The sequence below is a fragment of the Orcinus orca genome, chromosome 12 (assembly GCF_937001465.1).
Source record: "Orcinus orca chromosome 12, mOrcOrc1.1, whole genome shotgun sequence".
Lineage (NCBI taxonomy): Eukaryota > Metazoa > Chordata > Mammalia > Artiodactyla > Delphinidae > Orcinus > Orcinus orca.
In genome coordinates this window covers 81,251,111-81,272,603 of record NC_064570.1, presented here as the reverse complement: position 1 = coordinate 81,272,603, position 21,493 = coordinate 81,251,111, and the positions used below count along the sequence as shown (strand labels likewise).

The window sequence follows — 21,493 nt, the reverse complement described above, 5'->3', positions numbered from 1 at the left end:
ACACTCTCGGTCCGTGTGTGTGTCCCCTGAGAGGTGGCGGCACTGCAGACCCCTCTCAGCGCTGTCGTACCCGTCCACAGGGCACCCCCTGCCCCAAGGTCCCCCAGCTTGCAGGGACCTGTGGCAGGAGGGGCTTGGAAAGGAAGGGGTAAACAGAGCAGGAGGTTCACAGCAAATGTTAAGGCCACTCAGTCATTTCAGTAGATAAGCCTAAAGGCCATCTACTTAGCAGTAAGAAAAGTTAACTAAAAATTAAAAATAAATAATTCCACTTGACTCTCAGCCATCTTTTTTTAAGCTTTTGAAAACAGTTTGAAGCTTGAAAATTTTAATATGCTTCAAATGAATGTCTGTGACTTGAGTTTACAAGGTAACACACGTGGGAATTTATTTCATTTCATAAGGCAAGTGTGTGTTTTAATATAAAGGAATTCCAAGTAACATTTTTATTAAGGAAAAGGCTTTAAATGGTTTCTTGAGTAGAAAATGAAAAGGGCTCTTTGAGTAACATGAAAACATACAAAGTTTTAAGAAGAAGGAGTTTTGCCGTTAAGGAGAGCATCACTGCATCTCATGGAAGCAGGCTTCTTTCTTTGATCGGTGCTGTTTCCACTTCAGATTTGCTCCTTCTCAGGATGACGCCTCACTAGTTACAGGTGAAGAATTAGACTCGGCACCTTTCATTGCAGCCAGGGTGTGCTCAAGGCTGAGTGTTCACGGTCAGTCAAGAACAATAATGAAAAACATAACTTCCACTACTTACCATGTTCCTCTCTGCCTTACGCTAGATTAGTAATACACAAAATCTCATGCTGCTCTTTGAGATTTTTTATCATTTGTGCAAATAGATTATGACCAGCTAATGCCTCTGACATTCAAGTAAAGGATGAATTCATTAATATTTACTGAGCACCAGCCAAGTTCACGGGACTCTGGTAAATACGGAAGAGCACAGCTCCGTTTGTGTCTAGTAGTACAAGTGGGGATGCATCCACGTGCAGTCTGGAGATGAGAAGACAGAGGACTGTTGCTCAGGGAAGAGTGGGATTGTGGAAGAGAGATGTTTGTGAAAATTCAGTGTGAAACCTGGCATAGTGCCAAAATTCAAAATTTGCATTTTATTTTCCTCCACTCAGAGGTTACTTTTCTTGCTGCTGCTAGTCAGAGGAGGAGCAGATGAATTTTTCATGCTGTGCAAACTGACGTCAGGCAAACTCTCGTGTGTCCTGGGGGTCATCTTTAGCGTGAGTGGGCGCCGGGAAGGGTGAGCGAGCCCCCAGATACACGAGCTCCTCGCGCCTCCCCTTTGTAGAGTATCTTGTGATTTAAAGCCCGTCTGCTTCTTGTTGAGCAGACAGCTTCGCATGACCGACGGGTCAGGGCTGTGATGGTGCTTGGAGCAGAGCTGTGGAGAGGGGAGTAGGGAGGAGGCCGACCCAGGCGTGGGCCGTCGTGTGTGTGTGTGTGTGTGTGTGTGTATGTGTGTGTGTGATGTGTGTGGTATGTGTGTGTGGTGTGCGTGTGTGGTATGTGTGTGTGGTGTGCGTGTGTGTGTGTGTGGGGGTGTGTGTGTGTGTGTGTGTGTGTGGCTGTGGCTGCAGCGATGCTCCCAGCTGTGGACAGAGTGATGCTGGAGGACAGGGTTCTGATTGAGAGAGAACTGCAGCCTCACTGCCATGGTGGCCTGGAGTAGGGATTCCAGCTGGGATGCAGTCGCGGTACCGAGGTGGCGGGTCGTGTGGCGCTGAGGCCGTGAGACCAGGAAGGGGGACGGCAGGGGTACCGGCAGCAGTGGCTGCAGGGTCTTCCAGGAGAACGTGGACTCAGAGGAGGAGGCTTCCCGGGAGGAAGGCTCAGCGAGGGCCAGATGTGGGGGAGTGCAGAGGGCAGAGACCAAGAGGGGTTTGTAACCAGACCACTGGTTCTTTTCAGAATCAGTGTCATTATTTCCCTTCTTCTCCCAACAGAAGCAGGATCACCCGCCCCCTGACTGTCGTTTTTCCCCACGGCTCTGCTGTCCCCGAGAAACCCTCTGGTGATCTGTGTTTGGAAAGCATTTCAATTCACCAGTATTTGTGGAGCTTTTGCTCTGTGCCAACGCTGATTGAGGAGACAGCTGCGCCCTCTTTCTGACAGAGGATGGGGGGACAGGGCCTAGGCAGTCAGTGTGGTGCAAGTGTGAGCATGTGGGGCGTGCCCGTCACACTCAGTGTGTTCACACGCCGACAAAAACCAAAAATGACATTACTTATATTAAGGCACCTGGGAAGGCTGCCGCTTTGCAGCCCCTGGATTTGTGGGGGAGGAGTTGGGAGGCTGCCTGGCCAGCGGGGGGGCGGGGCCGCGGGGGTCGCAGGGCCGGGGGCGGGGCCTCGTGCACTCAGCGGGGAGCTGGGGCCCAGGACGGCGCCCCCGACTGGGCGGTGAGGCCAGCCCCACCCTCTTTGCCCTCTTCTCGGGAGGTGGGGCAGCTGCCCCGGGAACTGTTTTAACCTTGGACGCGGTAGGGGCACTGCTTCTGTTTGGGGGAACCAGGAAAGCCTGCTCAAAAGGATATAGCAGTTGAGTTCTCCAGCTGTACCACCATACTTCTGTTGAAATCCTCGTCTTACTGTGTCAGAATCTCTGGAGGTGATGGGGGCGTTAAACTGAGACACTTTATATAGAGCTTGATCAGAGTACCCGGCAACAGAACTTAAAAATGTTAGTATTAATAGTGGGTTATTAAAAACCCAAACTGTTCTATTCTTATTTCCTTTTAGTTTATACATGGTATCATTCAAAAGCATTTGGAATGGGCCAAGAAGAAGACACTAAATATTGTTTTAAGTACTTTGTTTACCTTGACTCATTTGGATTTTTGCTGTCAGGTGAGTTCTGGTATAGCCACGATTAATAGAATCGACAGCTACATGGAAGGTTTCTAGATGATAGAAATGGCCTTCATGACGTTGTGATATTTGAAATGCTACCTTCTTTCTAAGCATCTACCAGTGTGATGATGTGAAGTAGGCCAGTAGCTGCGCGCTGGGCAGGCCTTCTGTTCGTGTGAGATGTAGCACTGATTTTTAACAACTTTCTTTCTTTGGCTCAAAACGTTTAGGCTTTTCTTGTGAATTTCTGGTATGTGTGCAGTATAAAACAGTCGTCTACCAACTCGTTTTCAGATCAAACATTAGTCTGAAATCTTAAGGTAACTAGAAAGAAAATAGTTGCCCACAGGCAGCTAATTGTAGGCTTGATGCCTTGCCTTTAAAATGGAAATTCCTTCCCTGTTTCACTGCACTGTCCTCATTTCTTGTTTGCTCATTTCCTCTTCGAGGGGTCCTTTGTGCTTCATTATCCTTCTTTCTGGTGGTGTTCCAGCTAAGTTTCTGCCATTTGCCTCAGGCTGTTCTTGTACTCTGGCGCTCCCATTCTGTTTGCTGTCCACCGGCTACTGTTTCTGCATGTTGATGAAGGGGCCTGCTCCCCCCGCCCCTTGCAGCTGAGCAAGGAGCCCGTGGGCATGGGGAGGTGCTGTGCGTGCAGGTCCTGATGCGCTATCTGCACAGACGGCCACTCCTGCCCTGGAGGCGCTGCGTGGCCTGGCCCTGGGCTCCCCAACCCCTGGAGGGGGAGGTTTCCATTGGTCTGGGTGTGTGTGCACATGTGCCCATGTGTCTGTACACTCAAAATGTAGCCCATGTGGATTTAATTATTTTTCTTACATTATAGTGCTAATGTAAACATTTACACTGTTTAAACCATTTAATTTGAATAAGACTTACTCTTTCTAAATTTTTAAATGTTTATCTGAAAAACTGCTTTTAACATCTTGGTATTCTATGGCTTTTGTGGCCTCTGAGCTTCAATTTGATCAGCGAGGACTGTGCCGCTGGTGAACCCTTGATGGAGAGGCCGCGTTGAGCTGCAGTGGTTGTGACGGGGCTGCCCGTGCGGCCCAGGTGCCCCTCCGTGGCTGCACCGGCCGGTCCCCTCACTGTACCCTGAGGATGCCGGGCCTGGCAGGAGGATGGGGGCGGTGGTGTGTGTGTGTGTGTGGAGACAGGCTGGGTTCTGAACTGTTGATGCCACTGCTTCTCTAACTTTGTACTAATAAGTATTAACTATGTAAGGGTTGGTTTTTAATGTTCAGACTTTTAAGTGATTTCTTTATCTACAGCTGTAACTACATGACTTTTGTGTAATGTGGCTTAAAGAAAGGAGCACGCACTGGTCCAGGGCTCAGAAGACTTCGTTCTAGTACAAGTTTTGCTGCTTCACTAGGGAAGCGACATTGAGTCTTGAATCTCTCTGTGCCCCGGTTTCTGTAACTGGGGGTGATGGAAGGAGATGCCTTCTCATCCTCCATGGAGACAGAAATGATAACATGGAAACGTTCTTTTAGAAAGTCCAGGAAGCAGGTGATGTTTATAGTAATGGTAATGATTACTAGCCTTTCCCTGTCCTTTTTAAATTCTGAAAATAAAAAACACAAGTTTTGAAACAAATTGAAACAGTCCTTGGTAGAGAATGTGTTTTAGCAAGCCAAATGTAGTAAGTCAAATTAGCAGACACTGAAATCCAGTGGGAAAACTCGTTGGGAATTTGTGTACTGATTTTGCGAGGGCGAGACATTTTCATGTAAGTTAAGGATTTGTTCTTCGACAATTCTGTGAATGCTTAGCTTTTTTAGTAACAAGGAGAATTGATGGGAGTTTCAATCCGTCATATTAGGGGACTGTGTGGGGAGAAGACTGGAGGACTTCGTACAGACTTAAAAGACTGTACTACTTTGAACAGACTTAAAATTTCTGAAACATGTTCAGTTTCTAAAGTAATGCAAACACATTATTTGCCTGTAGTCGCTGAGCCTCTTGGTTCTCACACAGCGCATCCTGAGCTCACTGATGTTGTACAAGCCAATTGACATGTCCTGGGGCAAAAAATAGAGTGATACCTTTTTCCCCAATTCACCAGAAATAATAATAGTGGTAATAATAATAAGTTAATGATAGCATTTTCTCATGTTTAAAGTTTTTTTTAATATAAATTTATCCTAATTGTTAGTGTTTGCTATTACTTGAAACAGCAAAAAGTTTTAACTGAAAAACTGGAAATAGTTACTTATGCTTATTTTTACTTTTGTTCCTCTTGGTTGTGGTTTATTTTGGAGGACATGTGCTTCTGTTTGCGAGTTTAAGTTGCATGAAATACAGTCATATTTTCTGCTAATAAAGTGCTTCCATGTTCATGTGATAGAATGAACATGTCTGTTTGATGAGGTTGCTCCCCTGTCCTCAGCTCTGTAGCTTACGGGTTCAAGCACCACTGACTCACATGGCAGTGTTATTTGAGTTTCTTTACTGAGTTGTGGATGGCACAGAGATGTTCCTTTAGTTGTGTTTTTAATCTAGAATACCATGTCCTTCTAAAATATTTTATTTCTGGTTCATATTACCTGATGTACTACACATCAGGTAAATGGAATGTGGAATGGGCTGGAAAACATAAAATAGCACCTGAAAGAAGTCTAACTTCAGAATGAATGTTGCTGCTTTGAATGAGTTAGAAATGGAAAAAATTACTTTCATGTATGAGTCATATTTGAATTCTTTTATGTCATGGTTGTGTGTTAGCTTAAAATTCTGTATATTATAAATTAGTAATAATCTACGCATTGTTTTATTGATTCACCTTTAAATTGTCTGTAGTGCTTATAGAGATATAACATGTGTAACGCATAAACATATGTACTGAGTATGTTTTTTTTATGGCTCTGATAATGTGATATCATGGAAAATTATTGAAAAATATTTGCAGTTGGTTTCTTCCAAACTAACCTTTCATGGGTTTCACACACACTTTTATAAATTAAGTAGTAAAGAATATTTTACTGTGACCATTTATTCATTGCAATTAATGATAATTTGTTTCACTGAAGCTTAAACAGGGAAATAAAAGATACTAATTTCTATAGTTACACCTCAAGAAAAGAGAAGAAATCTGTGAGTTTCTGTGGGTTGTGTTAGAAATACCTAGTACGCGGTAGATCTTGCGTCAAATCTGTTCAGTATCCAAGGATCTACTCTGTGCAAGACGTCCATCCCCCTCCTTGTCGAAGGCGTCTTAGAAGATGCCTCATTTGCCTTTGAGGAGTGTGTGGTTCAGCAGAGGGATCAAGTGAGGTTGTAAGCTGTAAAGTGGGAGCTCGATTAGGATGTAAGTCCTCGGAGATTGGAATTGTGATGTTCTGAACTGCTCCTTGGGTCGTGACCACGGAAAACTGAGCTGTGTGAGCTGTCCTGCTCCCTGAAACCCCATGCTTGCAAGCTCTCTGCACTGCCCCCCACCCGGCCCCCCACCCGACACTTGTGAGTTCTGGACTGATGTCAGGGGTGTCGGTGCCGCCCGGCGGCTCAGTGCACCCAACACTGAGGGTGGCTGCACTTGAGTACAGAAAGGGTCTGTTTCAGTGTTTTGTGGATACTTCCTACGGAATCAGTGTATAGTGTATGTTTGTTTTCTTTCTGTCCAGTTTTTTTCCTTATGTAACTTTAAAATTTAACATTCCAGACATTTTAAACCATTAAAATTTATTTCCAAGGTAGGTAAACGTGATATGAAGTAATATTGGAAACACTCACACACACACACACACACGTGTGTGCGCGCACACACACATGCATATTTATGGAGAGGCAGCCTTTGTAGGAACATGGTATCGTATCCCAGCTTAGCCAGTGACCACAAAAGTAGTGCCAGTTTCATAAGGTTATGGGATTAAATGAGTTAATATATGTAAAGTACTCAGAACAGTACCTTACATGTAAGGAAGCATCAGGACACAGAATAATGTCAATAGTATAATACCATTTGTTAAAAAGGGGTTTGCATATATACTTAGAAACTGGTGGGTAAAGAATATTTCTTTGAGAACAAACAAAACTGGAAATGGTTTCTTTGGGAGAGAGGAGAGAGCCTGGGGTAGAAGGAGGGCATACATTTTGTTGTTAACTGTTTGAACTTTTAACCATGTTTTTAGAATAAAGCCATGTTTCAAGTAATTTAAGAGATTCTAGAATCTTTAAGACAAGAATCTACGTTCTTTTCAGACGGCCCTGCCGAGGTGCCAGTGACTAATGGGAACACGGCCACGGGACAGGGCTTGAACGATGATCTGGACATCTTTGGACCGATGATTTCTAATCCCTTACCTGCAACTGTCCTGCCGCCAGCTCAGGTATGTGTTAAGAGTATGGTTTTACACTGTGTATTTTCTTTTTGGAAAGTTTCAATTTTGAATTGTTTCTTACTTGAAAGCCTCTAGATCTTTAGGCCAGGAGTTGGCTAACTAAGCCTGCAGCTTGTTTTTGCAAATAAAGTGTGATTGGAGATGGCCACTCCGTTTACTTACATGCTGTCTGTGGCCGCTTTCACACTGCAAAAGCAAATTGAGTAGTTGCAGCAGATATTCTATGACCCACAAAGCCTAAGAGTCACTGTCTAAAGTTTGCTAACTCTTGCTCTAGGCAAACGGTGTTTAGAATGAGTAAGTGGGAAAACTCGGACTGTTTCAGCCTTGCCTGCGATCCACAAGGTTACTTACTTCAGAGGGTTTTGAACTGTTTGGCATGTGAACGTGGACTAGAAGCCCGTAGTTCTTTTCTTGTGCTCTGTCGGGCCAGCCCAGGACAGTGTTTCCTTCCGGGTGCAGGGAAACTGAGAACAAGAAATTCTAGCAAACTCAGTACCCCTATGCTTTTTTATGAAGACACGTTATTTCTTAGCCTTAAAATCTACCTTTTTTTATTTTAATGATTTTTAAAAAAATTATTTAGAACGTAATATTAACTATAAAGATTTTTAAAAAGTACCAGTGGTAAAGAAATTTTGACTTGCCTTCTTAACTTTACATGGAATTTTTTTTTCTTTTTTGCCTTTATTCTTTTTTTTTTTTAATTGAAGTCTTGTTGATTTACAGTGCTGTGTTAGGTTCAGGTGTACAGCAAAGTGATTCAGTTATACATATATGTTCTTTTTCAGATTCATTTCCTCTATAGGTTATTACAAAATATTGAGTATAGTTTCCTGTGCTATATAGTAGGTCCTTGTTGGTTAACTGTTTTATATATAGTAGTGTGTATATGTTAATCCCAAACTGATTTATCCCTCCCCCCCTTTCCCCTTTGGTAACCATAACTTTGTTTTCTATGTCTGTGAGTCTATTTCTGTTTTGTAAGTAAGTTCATTTGTGTCGTATTTTATTGATTGATTGACTGATTGATTGCCACACCACGCAGCATGTGTGGGACCTTACAGGGATCAAACCCGTGCCCCCCGCCCCCTGCAGTGGAAGCGAGGAGTCTTAACCACTGGAATGCCAGGGAAGTCCCTGTGTCGTATTTTAGATTCCACATACAAGTGATATCATATCATATTTGTCTTTCTCTGACTTCACTCAGTATGATAATCCCTAGGTCCATCCATGTTGCTGCAAATGGCATTGTTTCATTCTTTTCATGGCTGAGTAATATTCCATTGTATATACGTACCACATCTTCTTTATTCATACCTCTGTTGATGGATGTTTAGGTTGCTTCCATGTCCTGGCTATTGTAAACAGTGCTGCTATGAACATTGGGGTGCCTGTGTCTTTTTGAATTATGGTTTTCTCTGGGTATATGCCCAGTAGTGGGATTGCTGGGTCGTATGGTAGTTCTATTTTTAGTTTTTTAGGGAACCTCCATACTGTTCTCCATAGTGGCTGCACCAATTTACATTCCCACCAACAGTGCAAGAGGGTTCCCTTTTCTCCACACCCTCTCCAGCATTTATTGTTTGTAGATTTTTATGATGATGGCCATTTTGACCAGTGTGAGGTGGTACCTCATTGTAGTTTTGATTTGCATTTCTCTAATAATTAGAGATGTTGAGCATCTTTTCATGTGCTTTTTAGCCATCTGTATGTCTTTGGAGAAATGTCTATTTAGGTCTTCTGCCCATTTTTGGATTGGGTTGTTTGGTTTTTTTGATATTGAGCTGCATGAGCTGTTTGTATATTTTGGAGATTAATCCCTTGTCGGTCACATCTTTTTTTTTTGTTAAATATTTCAAATATTTTTCAGCTTTATTGAGGTATAATTGAAAACTAAAATTATATGTTTAAAATGTATAACGTAATGTGTTGATATATATATTCGTTGTGAAGATTCCTACCACCAAGTTAATTAACACATATATTATCTCACAAATTTACCTTTTTTGTGTGTGAGAATGCTTAAAATCTACTCTCATTGAATTTCATTTATACAATACAATATAATCAACTATAGCTACTATGTTATGCATTAGATCCTCAGATCTCACATCTTATAACTGAAAATGTGTACCTGCCTCCCAGCCCTTGGCAAACACCATTCTGCTCTGTTTCTATGGGTTTGCCTTTTTTTAAGATTTCACATATAAGTGATACCGTGCAGTATTTGTCTTTAAGGTGAGATATTAATATATAACTTTCAGGGACATAGGTTACTCTTAAGCCCACAACTTAAGATTCTGTTTTGGGTTTTTTGTTTGTGTTTTTTTTTTTTTTGCGGTACGGGGGCCTCTCACTGTTGTGGCCTCTCCCGCTGTGGAGAACACGCTCCGGACGCGCAGGCTCAGCGGCCATGGCTCACAGGCCCAGCCGTTCCGTGGCACGTGGGATCCTCCCGGACTGGGGCACGAACCCGTGTCCCCTGCATCGGCAGGCGGACTCCCAACCACTGTGCTACCAGGGAAGCCCGAGATTCTGTTTTAAATTTACAAATAAGCAACTAGTTTTTTGTAGTAAAGTATAATTTTTGAGGTAAAATATTTCTCTGTCTCTAGAAAACCTGAGCCAAATGGGAATTGTTTGGATGGAAAGTTTTAACAAGAAAGAACCAATGTCTTATTAGGAAGACGAATTACGTATATTTTTATTATATATATTTATTGTCATTATGATAGTCGTTGTATAATTAACGCTGGAATTGAGCAAATAGATTTCTGAGGAATCATTAGTTTAAGTGGAGCTTCATCTGCAGCATCGCTGTTTATTTTCAGAGAAGATAGCTTTATTTTATGGCTTTGCCTCTTCTCCTCCTTCCCCCAACACGTAAAAAGAGGAACTAAGTATTGCTAGTATCGTTTCGGTTAACATTAATTACCTTGTGAATGTGTGCAGCCGTGGGTATGCGTGTGGTAGTAAAAGAAGAAGTCTCACGCTAACATTTTGGGTGTGGAAAGAAGTATTTGGGATACTTGACAGTCCGAGCATGCAAAGCAGCTTCTTTTGGTCTAGCGTTCTAGCGGGGCCTTTCGGCCGGCCCGCCTTCCTTAGACTCCACTGCGGGGCGGGAACCGCTCTGCAGCTGCTTGCGCGTTAGACCCCAGGCCAGCCGAGGCCCCGTGGGTTCTGTGCAGGGAGAGCAGCGAGCCAGACAGTGCGGACCTCAGCCCCCCTCAGTGTGCGTGCAGTTCCTCCTCGTGCCCCCAGGGCCGCCCTGGCCTTCGTGCTGGGCCTCTGTACCTGAGAGGAAACAGGGCAGGTCTTCAAAATCACACCTCATTCTTTTTCTGGAATGTTTTTGGACCAAAATGGTATCAGTTTTATGGAGCCCTCTAAAATAATTTGGTGAACAGAATTATCTTCCCTCCAAACTACATGTAAAGACTCTAATCCAGACATTTTGTCAAAATAATGTCTTTGAAAATTGGGGGAGGGAGAGAGAAGGTGGGTTAAAGCACTCATTTTACACACACACACTGTACACAGTTTACTAATTTGGTGGCTTTTTATGCTGTGAAATTGAATTGGACCCCACTAGGAATTACTCTGAACCCTGCTTCTTTCAGTCCTGATTTTCTGAGTGTGGTGCAAATTCTGGTTGAAGATTTCCCCTCACGTGAATGTGAGCTGGATTGATGTGACCGTCTGCTTTCCTGTCTGGCTGTGCAGTCTTCCCTGAGGGGCTGGGAACGCTCAGCTGACCTGCGAGGACGCGTGTACTGGGGGTTGAGGGGCGTCGTTCCAGTGTCCCCCAGGGTGACACGTAGAAGCCCTCCCTTTCCTGTTCTGTCCGTAATATCCACATCCCCACAGCATCTAGACTCACACAGGTGCTGTGGCCTGTCCTCGGTTTGGCCCCGGATCCCAGACGGCCAGAGCGCCTTTGTCTGGGGATCCTGTGGCCTCCGGAAAGTGCGCGCGTACCGGCAGCAGTGGCTTTCCTTTTACCTTGGAGTGGTCCTGCCGGCACGTGGGGCGCCCCATCACCCGCCCCGTAAATGGCCGTTCGAGCACCTGCTAGCCAGGCTGCCTGGCGTGGCTGTGCTTAGACTGTGTCCCTGTGGAGGCAGGCGTTCATCGGAAGAAACACACGCGTCTGGAGCACGGGGCTGCTCTAGCCTGAGGTGGAATAATAGTAGCTTTCCCAAGCACTTCAGTTTTTCTCACACGTCTGTGTCCTCCTCAGGGAACAGACCCCAGGGTTTTGAGCAGGTTTTTAGACTGAACAGAAACTAAACGTGCTGGAGGATCATTTAGTGAGGTGTGGCTGCTTTGTCACCTAGCAACACTAACAGCCAATGCTGGCGTCTGCCAAGCACTCCTTGTGGCCGTTGGGCGTGGCGGTAAGGCAGCTCCTCCCTGGGCCCAGAGGAGGGCGTGGGAAGGCGGAGTGGCAGGTCTGAGGGCACTGGGGCGAGCCTGCAGGCTGGCTGCAGGGCCCACGCTCTCGGCCTCTGCCTTCTGTTTCATTGCTACGTCAGATATATTTGATTCAAGCCCACTGTTGTATTTGAATTCCATCATGTCCGGTTTCTTACACATTTCAGATCTTTTGCAAAATTATGTGGCTTTTTTTCCTGTCTTAAAATTCTTGCTTGATGTCATAATAGATTCAAAATATTGTTCTGCTTAAGTTCGTTTGTGAGCATAATGCTTGGATGCTAATTTATTGAAAGGTTTTTTAGCCAAGGCATTAAATGTTTGATTTTTTAAAAATTCAAGCCAAATCATGTACACTATGATTTAACTTCTACTTGCTGCTCACCTCATTCTATAGTTTGAGAAGACTCTTATCCAGTTTTTACTAGTCTTCATAGACTTCTCTGAAACTCTTCATATCTAAGTCAATTCCCTATACGCAAATGTGATTGAATATTTAGTGACCGCAGAGATCATTAAAGTGAGGTGTCAGTTGTGACTGTGTAATACTATCTGTGTGCAAGATACAGGAGATGAAGTGAAATTTTTTGTTTTGTATTACAATATCTACATGCTCATTTGTATTCGTGTTCTTACCCCTGTCTACAAGCGGAATGCAAGGTGTAGGGGAGAGTGCAGGTGGTCGCAGTTTTGCTGGACCTCATATCTGGGTAGACTGGAAGCATTCTAATGTTGCGGTAAAAACGGATTAAATTCGGTTCATAAAAATATCATGATGTTGCTTTTGAAAATCAAAAGATTTCCCCCCCCAAAGAAGACAAAATCAGCCATTGCAGGACCCTCCTGCAGTCTGCTGTAGTTGTAGAAATGTTCTTCACTCCAAGGGATGCCAGTTCTTGGCAGCAGTGATTGTGTGAACAATCAGGAGATGTGTGAACATCTCCCAGGAATGCTGGTCCTCAGGCGGCACCACGTGCCTGTCGTTGAAGCCACTGTGGCCAGGATGTGGTGGGCAGAACTCAGCATCAGAGAGGTTCTATCTACTCCTTTTACATTAACAGATTCAAAATAGGAAATGTTCCTCTATCCTGCATGTAGGTTTTGCATGGGCTTTGTCAGCGATTCCCTTTAGTGTCACCACGTTACCTTCTACAGTTGTTTAGTTTCTAATTTCATAACTTCATTTGGATTTCAAGGAATGGATGAGCTGTGTTTTATTATGCAGAATTCGACAGCTTGTTTTGGTATCTGTCTCAGGGGACGTCCTCTGTACCAGCAGTTGCCGCTCTGTCTGCAGTGACATCTGGGGATCTGGATCTATTCACTGAGCAAACTACCAAGTCAGAAGAGGTAGCCAAGAAACAGCTCTCCAAAGACTCCATCTTGTCTCTGTATGGCACGGGGACCACCCAGCAGCAGAGTGCTCCTGGTAATGCATTTGAAATCTGCTTTCCGTGAATTGCAGTGACATCACTAGAAGTGTATTCTTTGTGCTTATGTAATGTCAATTACATTTCTTCCTTGTTTTTCCTGTGTAGTGAGTGCTTTTGTTGTTGCGGTTTACACAACTACAAAACTGAAATGAAAGAAGCATTAGGATTAGAATGCACAAAACTTTATTCATTTAGGATTAACAAGCTGGTCGCATGTCACTTAATGTTTCACAAGCCTTATAGGACAGGGATTATCTTTGAAGAATTATTTAAATTTGATTTGCCTGAAGTTTATAACTCTGTACAGTATGGTATTCTTTCTGCACGTAAGTCTGAAATATCACATGAAATCAAAAAAGCTTTGAGGTTTTTTTTTAATATATCAAAAAGAAATACTAGCACGGTAAAGATTTATGTTTACACAGTTTTAATCTGTCATTTCCTCTAAAATAATGGGCTGCATTTCACATAAGAGCTGAAATTATATGACGTCTCAGCTGCTTCCATTAAAACCAGGACAGTCCATTCTGACTTGTTTACTTGGTAATGAGAGACCAGTGGTGCAAATCAGCAGAAACACAGTCTCATGCTATATAGTTTGGTCTTCACAATGGATATTTTATGTAGCTGTTGCACAGGATTTATTTACCCTAGTTAAATTTGCTCAGGCTCCTAACTGATTTGTCTGCTTCCTGGAAGTAACCAGCCCTGAGGGTGCAGGTGTGAGCTGCTCTGAGCAACAGGAGCCAGACCAGCAGGAAAGCCTTTGCCGTGGGTAGTTCAGCAAGACGGGCTCCTGTTTCTGTGCTGACAGAGGCGAGTGCAGCGCTATGCGGTAACCCTGTTCTCTTCGTTTGTTTTCTCTGCTCGGTTCTTCTGCTGCAGGTGTGTTTATGGGACCCACAAATATACCGTTTCCCTCACAAGCACCGGCTGCATTTCAAGGCTTCCCGTCCATGGGCGGGCCTGTGCCTGCAGCTCCTGGCCTTGCGGGAAGCGTGATGGGGCCGAGCGCGGGCGTGATGGTGGGCGTGCCCCTGCCCAACGGCTTCATGGGAAACGCACAGACTGGGGTGATGCCACTTCCGCAGAGTGTGGTCGGCCCCCCAGGAGGGATGGTGGGACACGCGGGTGCAGCCCAGAGTAAGTTTGGCCTGCCGCCAGCTCAGCAGCCCCCATGGAACCTCTCCCAGGTAGGGTCCTTTCTCTCCAATTTCTCCAAAATCAGAGAAACCAGATCTTGTTTTCTAAATGGTTTTATTTGTTTTTAAATCTAACAATCTGGCAGAAAGAATTGAGTAGGGATAATGTTATAAAAGGTAAAAACTGTCTAATCAAATAGACAAATGAGCTGTCATTGTTCCTGTATTTAGAATATTCTGTAGAGAATGTTAAGCATTTTTTCATTTCTGATTATAACACAGCTGTAATGGTGAATGTCCCTCATTTGTTTGTAACAGCTAGAAATTATCTTGGGCATCTTTTGAAATTAGCACCAAGCTTTAAACCCAGCCCCCTGGTGGGTTGTTTGTATAGACCACTTAGACCAACCTATTTTCACTAATAATTTTGGGGGCTCTTGGTAACTTTCACAAATTAGAAAACAACCCAGCCTCATATTCTCAGAGCACTGTTTTTGAGAGATCTAGGCTGTGTGTGGATTTATAAAAAATCTTTTTGTTCAAATACATTTCTAAAGTATTTTCTTCTTACTTATAGTCACATTTATGTTTAAAAAAAATATACACTAGTTCAAGAATTCCCGTAAGATATGAACCAGTCCATATTTGTGTCTTACATCCCCTCATATTACAAAATCCTATTTCTGCCTAAGTTAGTTTAGAGCCAGGAGATGACATTTTAGTATTACCTCTTTCAAATCCATTCTGACTTTCCTCTGGCTTCACAGACAGAGGCCTTAGACCTAGGTTCGTGGTCCCACTCTTCTTCCTTGTACACTTCCTTATTTGATGTTCCTCTGGTATTTTGATGCCCTTGACTTCTGTTCTCGTCAGCATTCAGGGAATAGTATATAGCAATTTCTAACCGACATTATTAGCAAAATCACTGTATATCCCATGAATGTTCCAAGTTATTTTTTACTGTCACTATTTAAAGGAATATCTATATGACATTGGTCTGTGCACTCTGGGAATCTCAAAAATCGTTAAGTGTCAAATGTCAGTAATAGCTTTTGTGCAGCCGGAATGCTGAAGCAGACCCAGCCCAGGTTAGGGTGCCTGCTGAACCAGTAAGGACTTACCCCACCTTACTTCCGGGCCCGCCGAAGGGGGTGCTCTTCTCCAGCTCTCTCTTGGTGGGGTCTGCTGGCCATGACAGGTACTAAACATCCTTTAGTACCTAGGAAGAAGCGACCTGCCCCTCCAGACAGTGTGCCTCATCAGTGATGTGGTTAGTATTAGGGTTTTTGAAGAACTAAGAACTGCAGACGGTTGAACTTTATTAATACAATCCAACCCTGAGCATAGATTTTTTTTTTTTAATCTTTTTTTTTTTCTTTTTTGCGGTATGAGGGCCTCTCACTGTTGGGGCCTCTCCCGTTGCGGAGCACAGGCTCCGGACGCGCAGGCTCAGCAGCCATGGCTCACGGGCCCAGCCGCTCCGTGGCATGTGGGATCTTCCCGGACCGGGGCACGAACCCACGTCCCCTGCATCGGCAGGTGGACTCTCAACCACTGCACCACCAGGGAAGCCCTGAGCATAGGTTTTGAATCCACTCTACTTAGTAGTAAATCTCCTTGCCTTAGAAGTGAGAGCACCACAGGGGAGGGTTAGGAGGCTTATGTACACACGACTCCAGTCTGGAAGAAAAGTACATGTAATCTTACACCTTTAGGACTCCAGTCTGGAAGGAAAGTACATGTAATCTTACACCTTTTGTCATATAATAGGCGTTTATATGGTTGGCTATAGCAAAAAAAAAATATGTTTTATGACCTTTTTAAATATTTATAAAGTATACAGAGCTATTTAAGACTTGAATCAAGACAGAACAATTGCCATCATATACAGTTCATAATTTTGGAGTAGTTTACTTTCAGACATTTCCTTAGTCCTTAGTAGTTAAGCTATAGTTGAAGGCATATCCTAGAAAGTATATGGTTGAAAGTATTGCTAGTATAGTCGAAAGTTCGAATAGCAGACTCATGGCACATCCAGATATGAATTCAGCGATTGCTTTGGTACTTTTTCCAGTTGTGGTTAATCTTTGGGGGACAAGAAATTGAGTCCAGAAAATGAATAAATATAAAATGACTTGAGACCACTTTATAGACAGGGTTGAAAAGCAGAAGGAAATAGCAACCAAGAAGGGAACACGGTAGCCATTTGCTTTCTGTGGAGAAAGCATCGTGTGGTCGGCTGCTTTTACCCCAGGGCTCGGACAGCTGTTCACATGGATGAAAAATACTTAGGGTTGCTATTAAGTGTCCGTGTCTCTCTGAGTAAATCAACTTCGAGTAAAGGCCCACTTCTACTAAAATAGGCTGGCCATTAAAAATGTCTAGCAGTGGCTGAAGAAACCAGGCCTGCAAAGTGAAGGATGCCTTTTGTGTGTTCACAGGTGAACCAGCAGATGGCTGGCCTGAGCCTGGGCGGCGCAAGCCCCGCGGCAGGCTTCAGCCAGCCCCCCAGCACCACGGCGGGGGCAGCGGGGTGGTCGGGGGCCTCGTCAGGTCAGACGCTCAGCACGCAGCTGTGGAAGTGACCCTGCAGCACGGCCCACCGCGCTCCCCCTGACATTCCTGCGGAGATGCAGCCGGGTTCCCCTGTTCATTCGTGTACATAATTTTTTTTTCTTTTCTCCCCATTTGTTCATATTAAGAGTTATCTGATTGATTGACCGTGTTGGTCTGTACTGATGGATTAAATTTGCTGTGGTGAAAAGCAGGCTGAGAAACCATTTCATGTCGAGGGCAGCTCTTGCTCACATTTCCCAGGATTTCATAGACACCGTATCTGGGAAGCTGCTCGGTCAACGTGCATGATCAGTTTCCCTCTCGAGGAAATTGTAGCTCTCATGTTTGCATATAAGGGAAGTAGCTATCATGTTTCTTAGTAATACCTCTAACAGTATGACCCCACCCCCAGATTAGCCAGTAATCCCGTAGGAAGGTACTGTATGATCAAATGTTTAATCATATAAATAGAATGTCAATGTATCACTGAGCACTGTTTTCTAGTGTATCCAGATTCTTTTATGTCATCATTCACGTCACTGTGCTGTTGCTATGATGTGCTTAACCGGGAACGTGGTTAGAGAAAGGAAGATAAACCTGGATGTTACTACAAAGTTAGTTGTTTAACGAATGTTTGAAGAAGTCAGATTTTACCTGCCTCCCTTGTAATTGGGATCTCCTCCTATGTACACGTAGCGCTAACAAACACGAGACCTTTCTCTGCACTAGATGCAAACAGGGTAACTAAACAAGCCACTTCAACCCTTGAAGGCGTATCCAGGTTTATGACAGTAATTGTGTTTACATTTTATGGTGCCTAGTACTGACAGATGTCATATCCCTGTATTAAACAGATGAATCCATAGACCTTTTTTGTGGGTTTTATTTCCTATGATGTATACTGCCACCAGTCTTACAAAAGTTACTTCACGTTGCAGAGTCACAAATTGGGAATGTGCTGTTGACAAAACACTTGTCATCTGTTTGTTTTGTTCAGTTCTACCAATTAATTATAAGGCCAAATGGGAAAAAAAAGTATGTAAGAAGATTCTGGGAATGGTACTAGCCTGCGTGCCATTAGCTGTGCTGTACAGAGACCCTCCGGGTTGCTTGTAAGGGAGCATGCAGAACAAACGGAGACAAGAGCGGCTGTCTCTACCCGTGCTCAGCTTCCGGACACAACCACCCTGTAAGCAGGTGCCCGTCGGGAGGAGAGCAGAGGAAACGGCCCCCGGGTGCCCGCAGCCCTACCCCGCACGCCCGCCAGAGCACCAGCTGCGGCTCTGTCACACCTCGATCGTCACCGTGTCCAGGTGGTACTTGGGCTCGTTGGCTAGGTTCACCTTCTCTGTCCGAGTGTGCCACACGAGGACCTGCGGGGAGGAGACCTGATGGGTAGCCACGCTCTCAAGGGACACACAGCAAAGTCAAGAGGCACGAGTGCAATGAATACCTTGGTGCAGTTACTTGCTTTCGGTTCCAGTTCTTCGACGGTCGTGATCTGCTTTAGAAAGTCAGATTCCTGCATCCCAGGCTGGGACCCACGACGCTTAAATACAGCTTTGGGGTTGGACAAGATGACTTGAAGACTTACAGCAAATCCTTTGTGAAAGTTAAAAAAAAAAAAGTCTTTAAAGTAAAATACTGGTGTACTTCTCTTTTTTTCTATATAATCTTGGTCACATCAAAACCCGTTTTTTTCAGTATCTACCGTGGGCCAAGTCTTGGTTCACAGAGTTGAACAGGAGTGTTACCTGCATCATCACAGTCTCAGAAGGACAGCCCGCCTTTACAATAGAGCACGTCTGCCGCCCTGATCGAGGCTGTGTGTGGAGGGGTGGCTTCTGGACACTACGTAGCCTGTTGATGACAAAGGGTGCACGGCGCAGAGGCCGTCACAGCCCCCGCACGTTTGGCCTCTGGGAGTAACTAGAACTCAATACACCTGAAATGCACACAGTCTCGCCCTGCCTGTCCCCGGGGAGGAGGCCGCCCCGCTTTCCTGCCTGTCCTCTGACATCTCCATGTGTTCCTACCAAAGCCAGCGCTGCTCTGATGGACCCTGAGGTTAGAAGACGGAGGAATACAAGTCCGGTCAGTTAGCTGGGAAATGAATACTCTATAGTCATTTGGTATAAATTTCCAATTTGATTCAATCTGAAAAGCGGGGCGTGGGGGGCTGGAAATCAGTACAGGAGATGATATCAGGCCATTTGGCAAATTTGGTTTTTGTAGTTCATTTTTCAAGGAAACAGATGAGTGTCAATTTCCTTAAATGGTTTGGTGTTACGAAAAATCATTACTCTTTAGTCTGTAGTTTAACAAACTCTGTGTTACAGGCTTAGCCATTAAGCGCTCCACAAGCCGTCTCTGGAAGCAGCTGTCACAGCCGTCCTAATTGTTGTGAAAGTCTGCACCCCGACCTCTGCTCTTCACGACTAAGCTGACACTGTAAAGCCAGGCGCCCTTCCAGAGTTAGGAGGATCAGTCTCCAGGAACGTTTTCTTAGCAGCTTTTTGCCCTTCCCTACATTAACTGAGCTGGTTTATGCAGCTTTGTGCAAACGCATAGTTAGCAAAGTTAGTATCAAATGATTCCAGTCAGTCGCGGGGGAGCTGTGAGCAGAGCACAGCCAGCATCCTCTTAACCTCTCCAGATGCGGGACTGCAGACCCGCGCTCCCGACCCCGCCGCCCCCATGGGAGAACGCACCGCGAAGCTGCCTACAGACACAGTTGGGTACCGCAGGTGCTGAGCGAGCCCGAACACGGAGACAGGTGCTGCGAGCGTTGTCCCGAGGCCTGGCCCGGGAGCTCCACCAATCCTGGCAGGGCAGCACGTCCCGGCAGAATTCGGAGTTAGCACCTCCGTTTTCTCATGGGTCCTTGCGGCTGAGAACCGGCCAAGTCACTCAGCCTCTCTCGATTCTGAAACTCCTCCGTTTCCTCACCCGCAAGGGTGGCGTGACACCCCCTCCCCTCACGTCTGATGTGAAATTAGTGAACAGAAAGCCTTCACTAACTGCAAAGCTCTGTTCAGAGGACCCGAAGATAGATAAATGCTGATACCGTTGTAAATACTATCATGAGGGGAGGTGGATTAGCCACCGCCTATGGCTGGAGAACAGTGTTGACGGGAAGAGGCTCAGGAAAGTTCCAGGCCACCTGCGCTTCACCCCACTTGACTAACAAGTCTGAAGCCTTCCTCGGATGTGGCTTCAACAGCCCCGGGCCCCAACAGGAAGTCAAAGGTTCAAATTAACACAAAAAAGTGACTTCTACTAGGTCAACTCAGATCTTAGGATGAAGAGATTTCTGGGGTTGTTTTCATGTGCTTTAAGTAAGCTTCATCCTTTTTTTTTCCTAGCTCAGAGTCTGCCCTTTTTAACCATACTGAAGCTCCTGGTATATTTCTCACATGGCCTCAAGGTACTGATTTTATTTCCCCATTCTCATTAAAAAAAAAAAAAAAAAAAACAGGATCCGAGTTGCGCAGAAGTCATTGTGAAAATTATATGAAGCCACTTGGATCTGACTTTCCCCATTTTCCCTCAGGCTAACACATTCATCATCGTGACCACTGAAGGATTCAGATTAAGAGTGTCTTCTTGCTTTCTGTAGCTCAGGAATATCCTGCTAGCTCTTAAAGCAGTTATATGGCAAAGGCTACCATATAGACAGGCAGAGCTGACAGCCAGCTGTGAAACTACTCCCTGCTCTGCTGCAAGGCCCTTTCCTGGTCCCACTGGAGAATGGGGTGCAGGCTGGCAGCCCGGGGAGAGAATTGGAGGGCAGCCGGCTCACCACCGCGGCAAAGTGGTTTTCTATTTAATACAAAAGGGGGGCGGCATTCAGACACCTCCCCCTCCCCCCCCTCCACTGTCTTCACCAGGCCCTGCTCAGTGAGCTCTTCAAGGGAAGCAGGTCATAGCAGCACCGGGAACCACTCGAGAACTAGGCCAAGCCCTGGGCTGCCTTCTGGGGAACCGTCTGACCTGCTGTGAACCTGGGAGTTAGAATCCTCCCTCTGAAAGTCAGACAAGGAGTTTTTCGCTCCTAAACCATTGCTTCCAACCCAAGATAGGTACCTTGAGTTTTCTTCATTTCCAAGCACTTACGCCTCAGATATCGTATGTACCCTTCCCTTTTGTCAGTGAAGTTAATTTAGTTTTAAAGATGTTCTCAGAAGCCTTTGGGATACTAGGAGCTTTATAACAATCGTGGAAATAGGAGTCTCTGTCCTGGTCAGTTGTGTAAAGAAGTGCAAATGAACACTGGTTATTCACAGTGAAAGCAGGATTTCCTGGCTTCTTCAAGTGGACGGGGTGGGTGGTGGGGACCCAGTCCCTCCCAGTCAGAAGGACCGCCCTGCTCAGTGTATGTTTGCCAATGAACAGATGCAGCTCCAAGTCCATCAGGCCATTTCCACTTACTTATGGACGAGATGGCCGAAGCAACAAGGACGGGGTTTTTCCTACTGTCTTAAATAGCTAAAAACCAGACAAAACATTTGAAAAAATAGTTTCTAGCACTGGGGAAAAGGCACACAGGACAGAGATCTCTGAAAAGAAGAGACAAATGTGAGCCCTACAGTTGCCCCAGCTTCCCGCCTGAAGGCTACACCCCTGGGAGGGGAACACACACAGCTCTGCCATCTCCTTGAGCTGAGGAAACAGAATGGAGAACT

General features: G+C 45.0%; 2 protein-coding genes across 8 annotated transcripts in view; one reads left to right on the top strand and one right to left on the bottom strand.

The window, feature by feature from the left end:
• The window catches only part of SMAP1 (small ArfGAP 1), a 143,547-nt gene extending 125,874 nt beyond the window's left edge, over nt 1-17,673 (top strand). For 5 of the 6 annotated variants that reach the window (XM_033428694.1, XM_004270125.4, XM_049695437.1 and 2 more), the window contains 4 exons: nt 7,098-7,225; nt 12,935-13,106; nt 13,996-14,303; nt 16,694-17,673. In XM_033428694.1, the coding sequence (XP_033284585.1) occupies nt 7,098-7,225; nt 12,935-13,106; nt 13,996-14,303; nt 16,694-16,837 (752 nt within the window). In that variant the 3' untranslated portion in view covers nt 16,838-17,673. Of the gene's footprint in view, nt 1-7,097; nt 7,226-12,934; nt 13,107-13,809; nt 13,927-13,995; nt 14,304-16,693 lie in introns of all 6 variants that reach the window. The other variant, XM_033428696.2, reaches the window with a different exon arrangement.
• B3GAT2 (beta-1,3-glucuronyltransferase 2) overlaps nt 17,674-21,493 on the bottom strand; it is a 79,174-nt gene continuing 75,354 nt past the window's right edge. Inside the window, exons 3-4 of one of the 2 annotated variants that reach the window (XM_004270124.4) lie at nt 18,262-18,410; nt 17,674-18,181 (exon numbers count right to left, since the gene is read on the bottom strand). In XM_004270124.4, coding sequence (XP_004270172.1) covers nt 18,095-18,181; nt 18,262-18,410 — 236 coding nt within the window. In that variant the 3' untranslated portion in view covers nt 17,674-18,094. Of the gene's footprint in view, nt 18,411-21,493 lie in introns of both variants that reach the window. The other variant, XM_049695442.1, reaches the window with a different exon arrangement.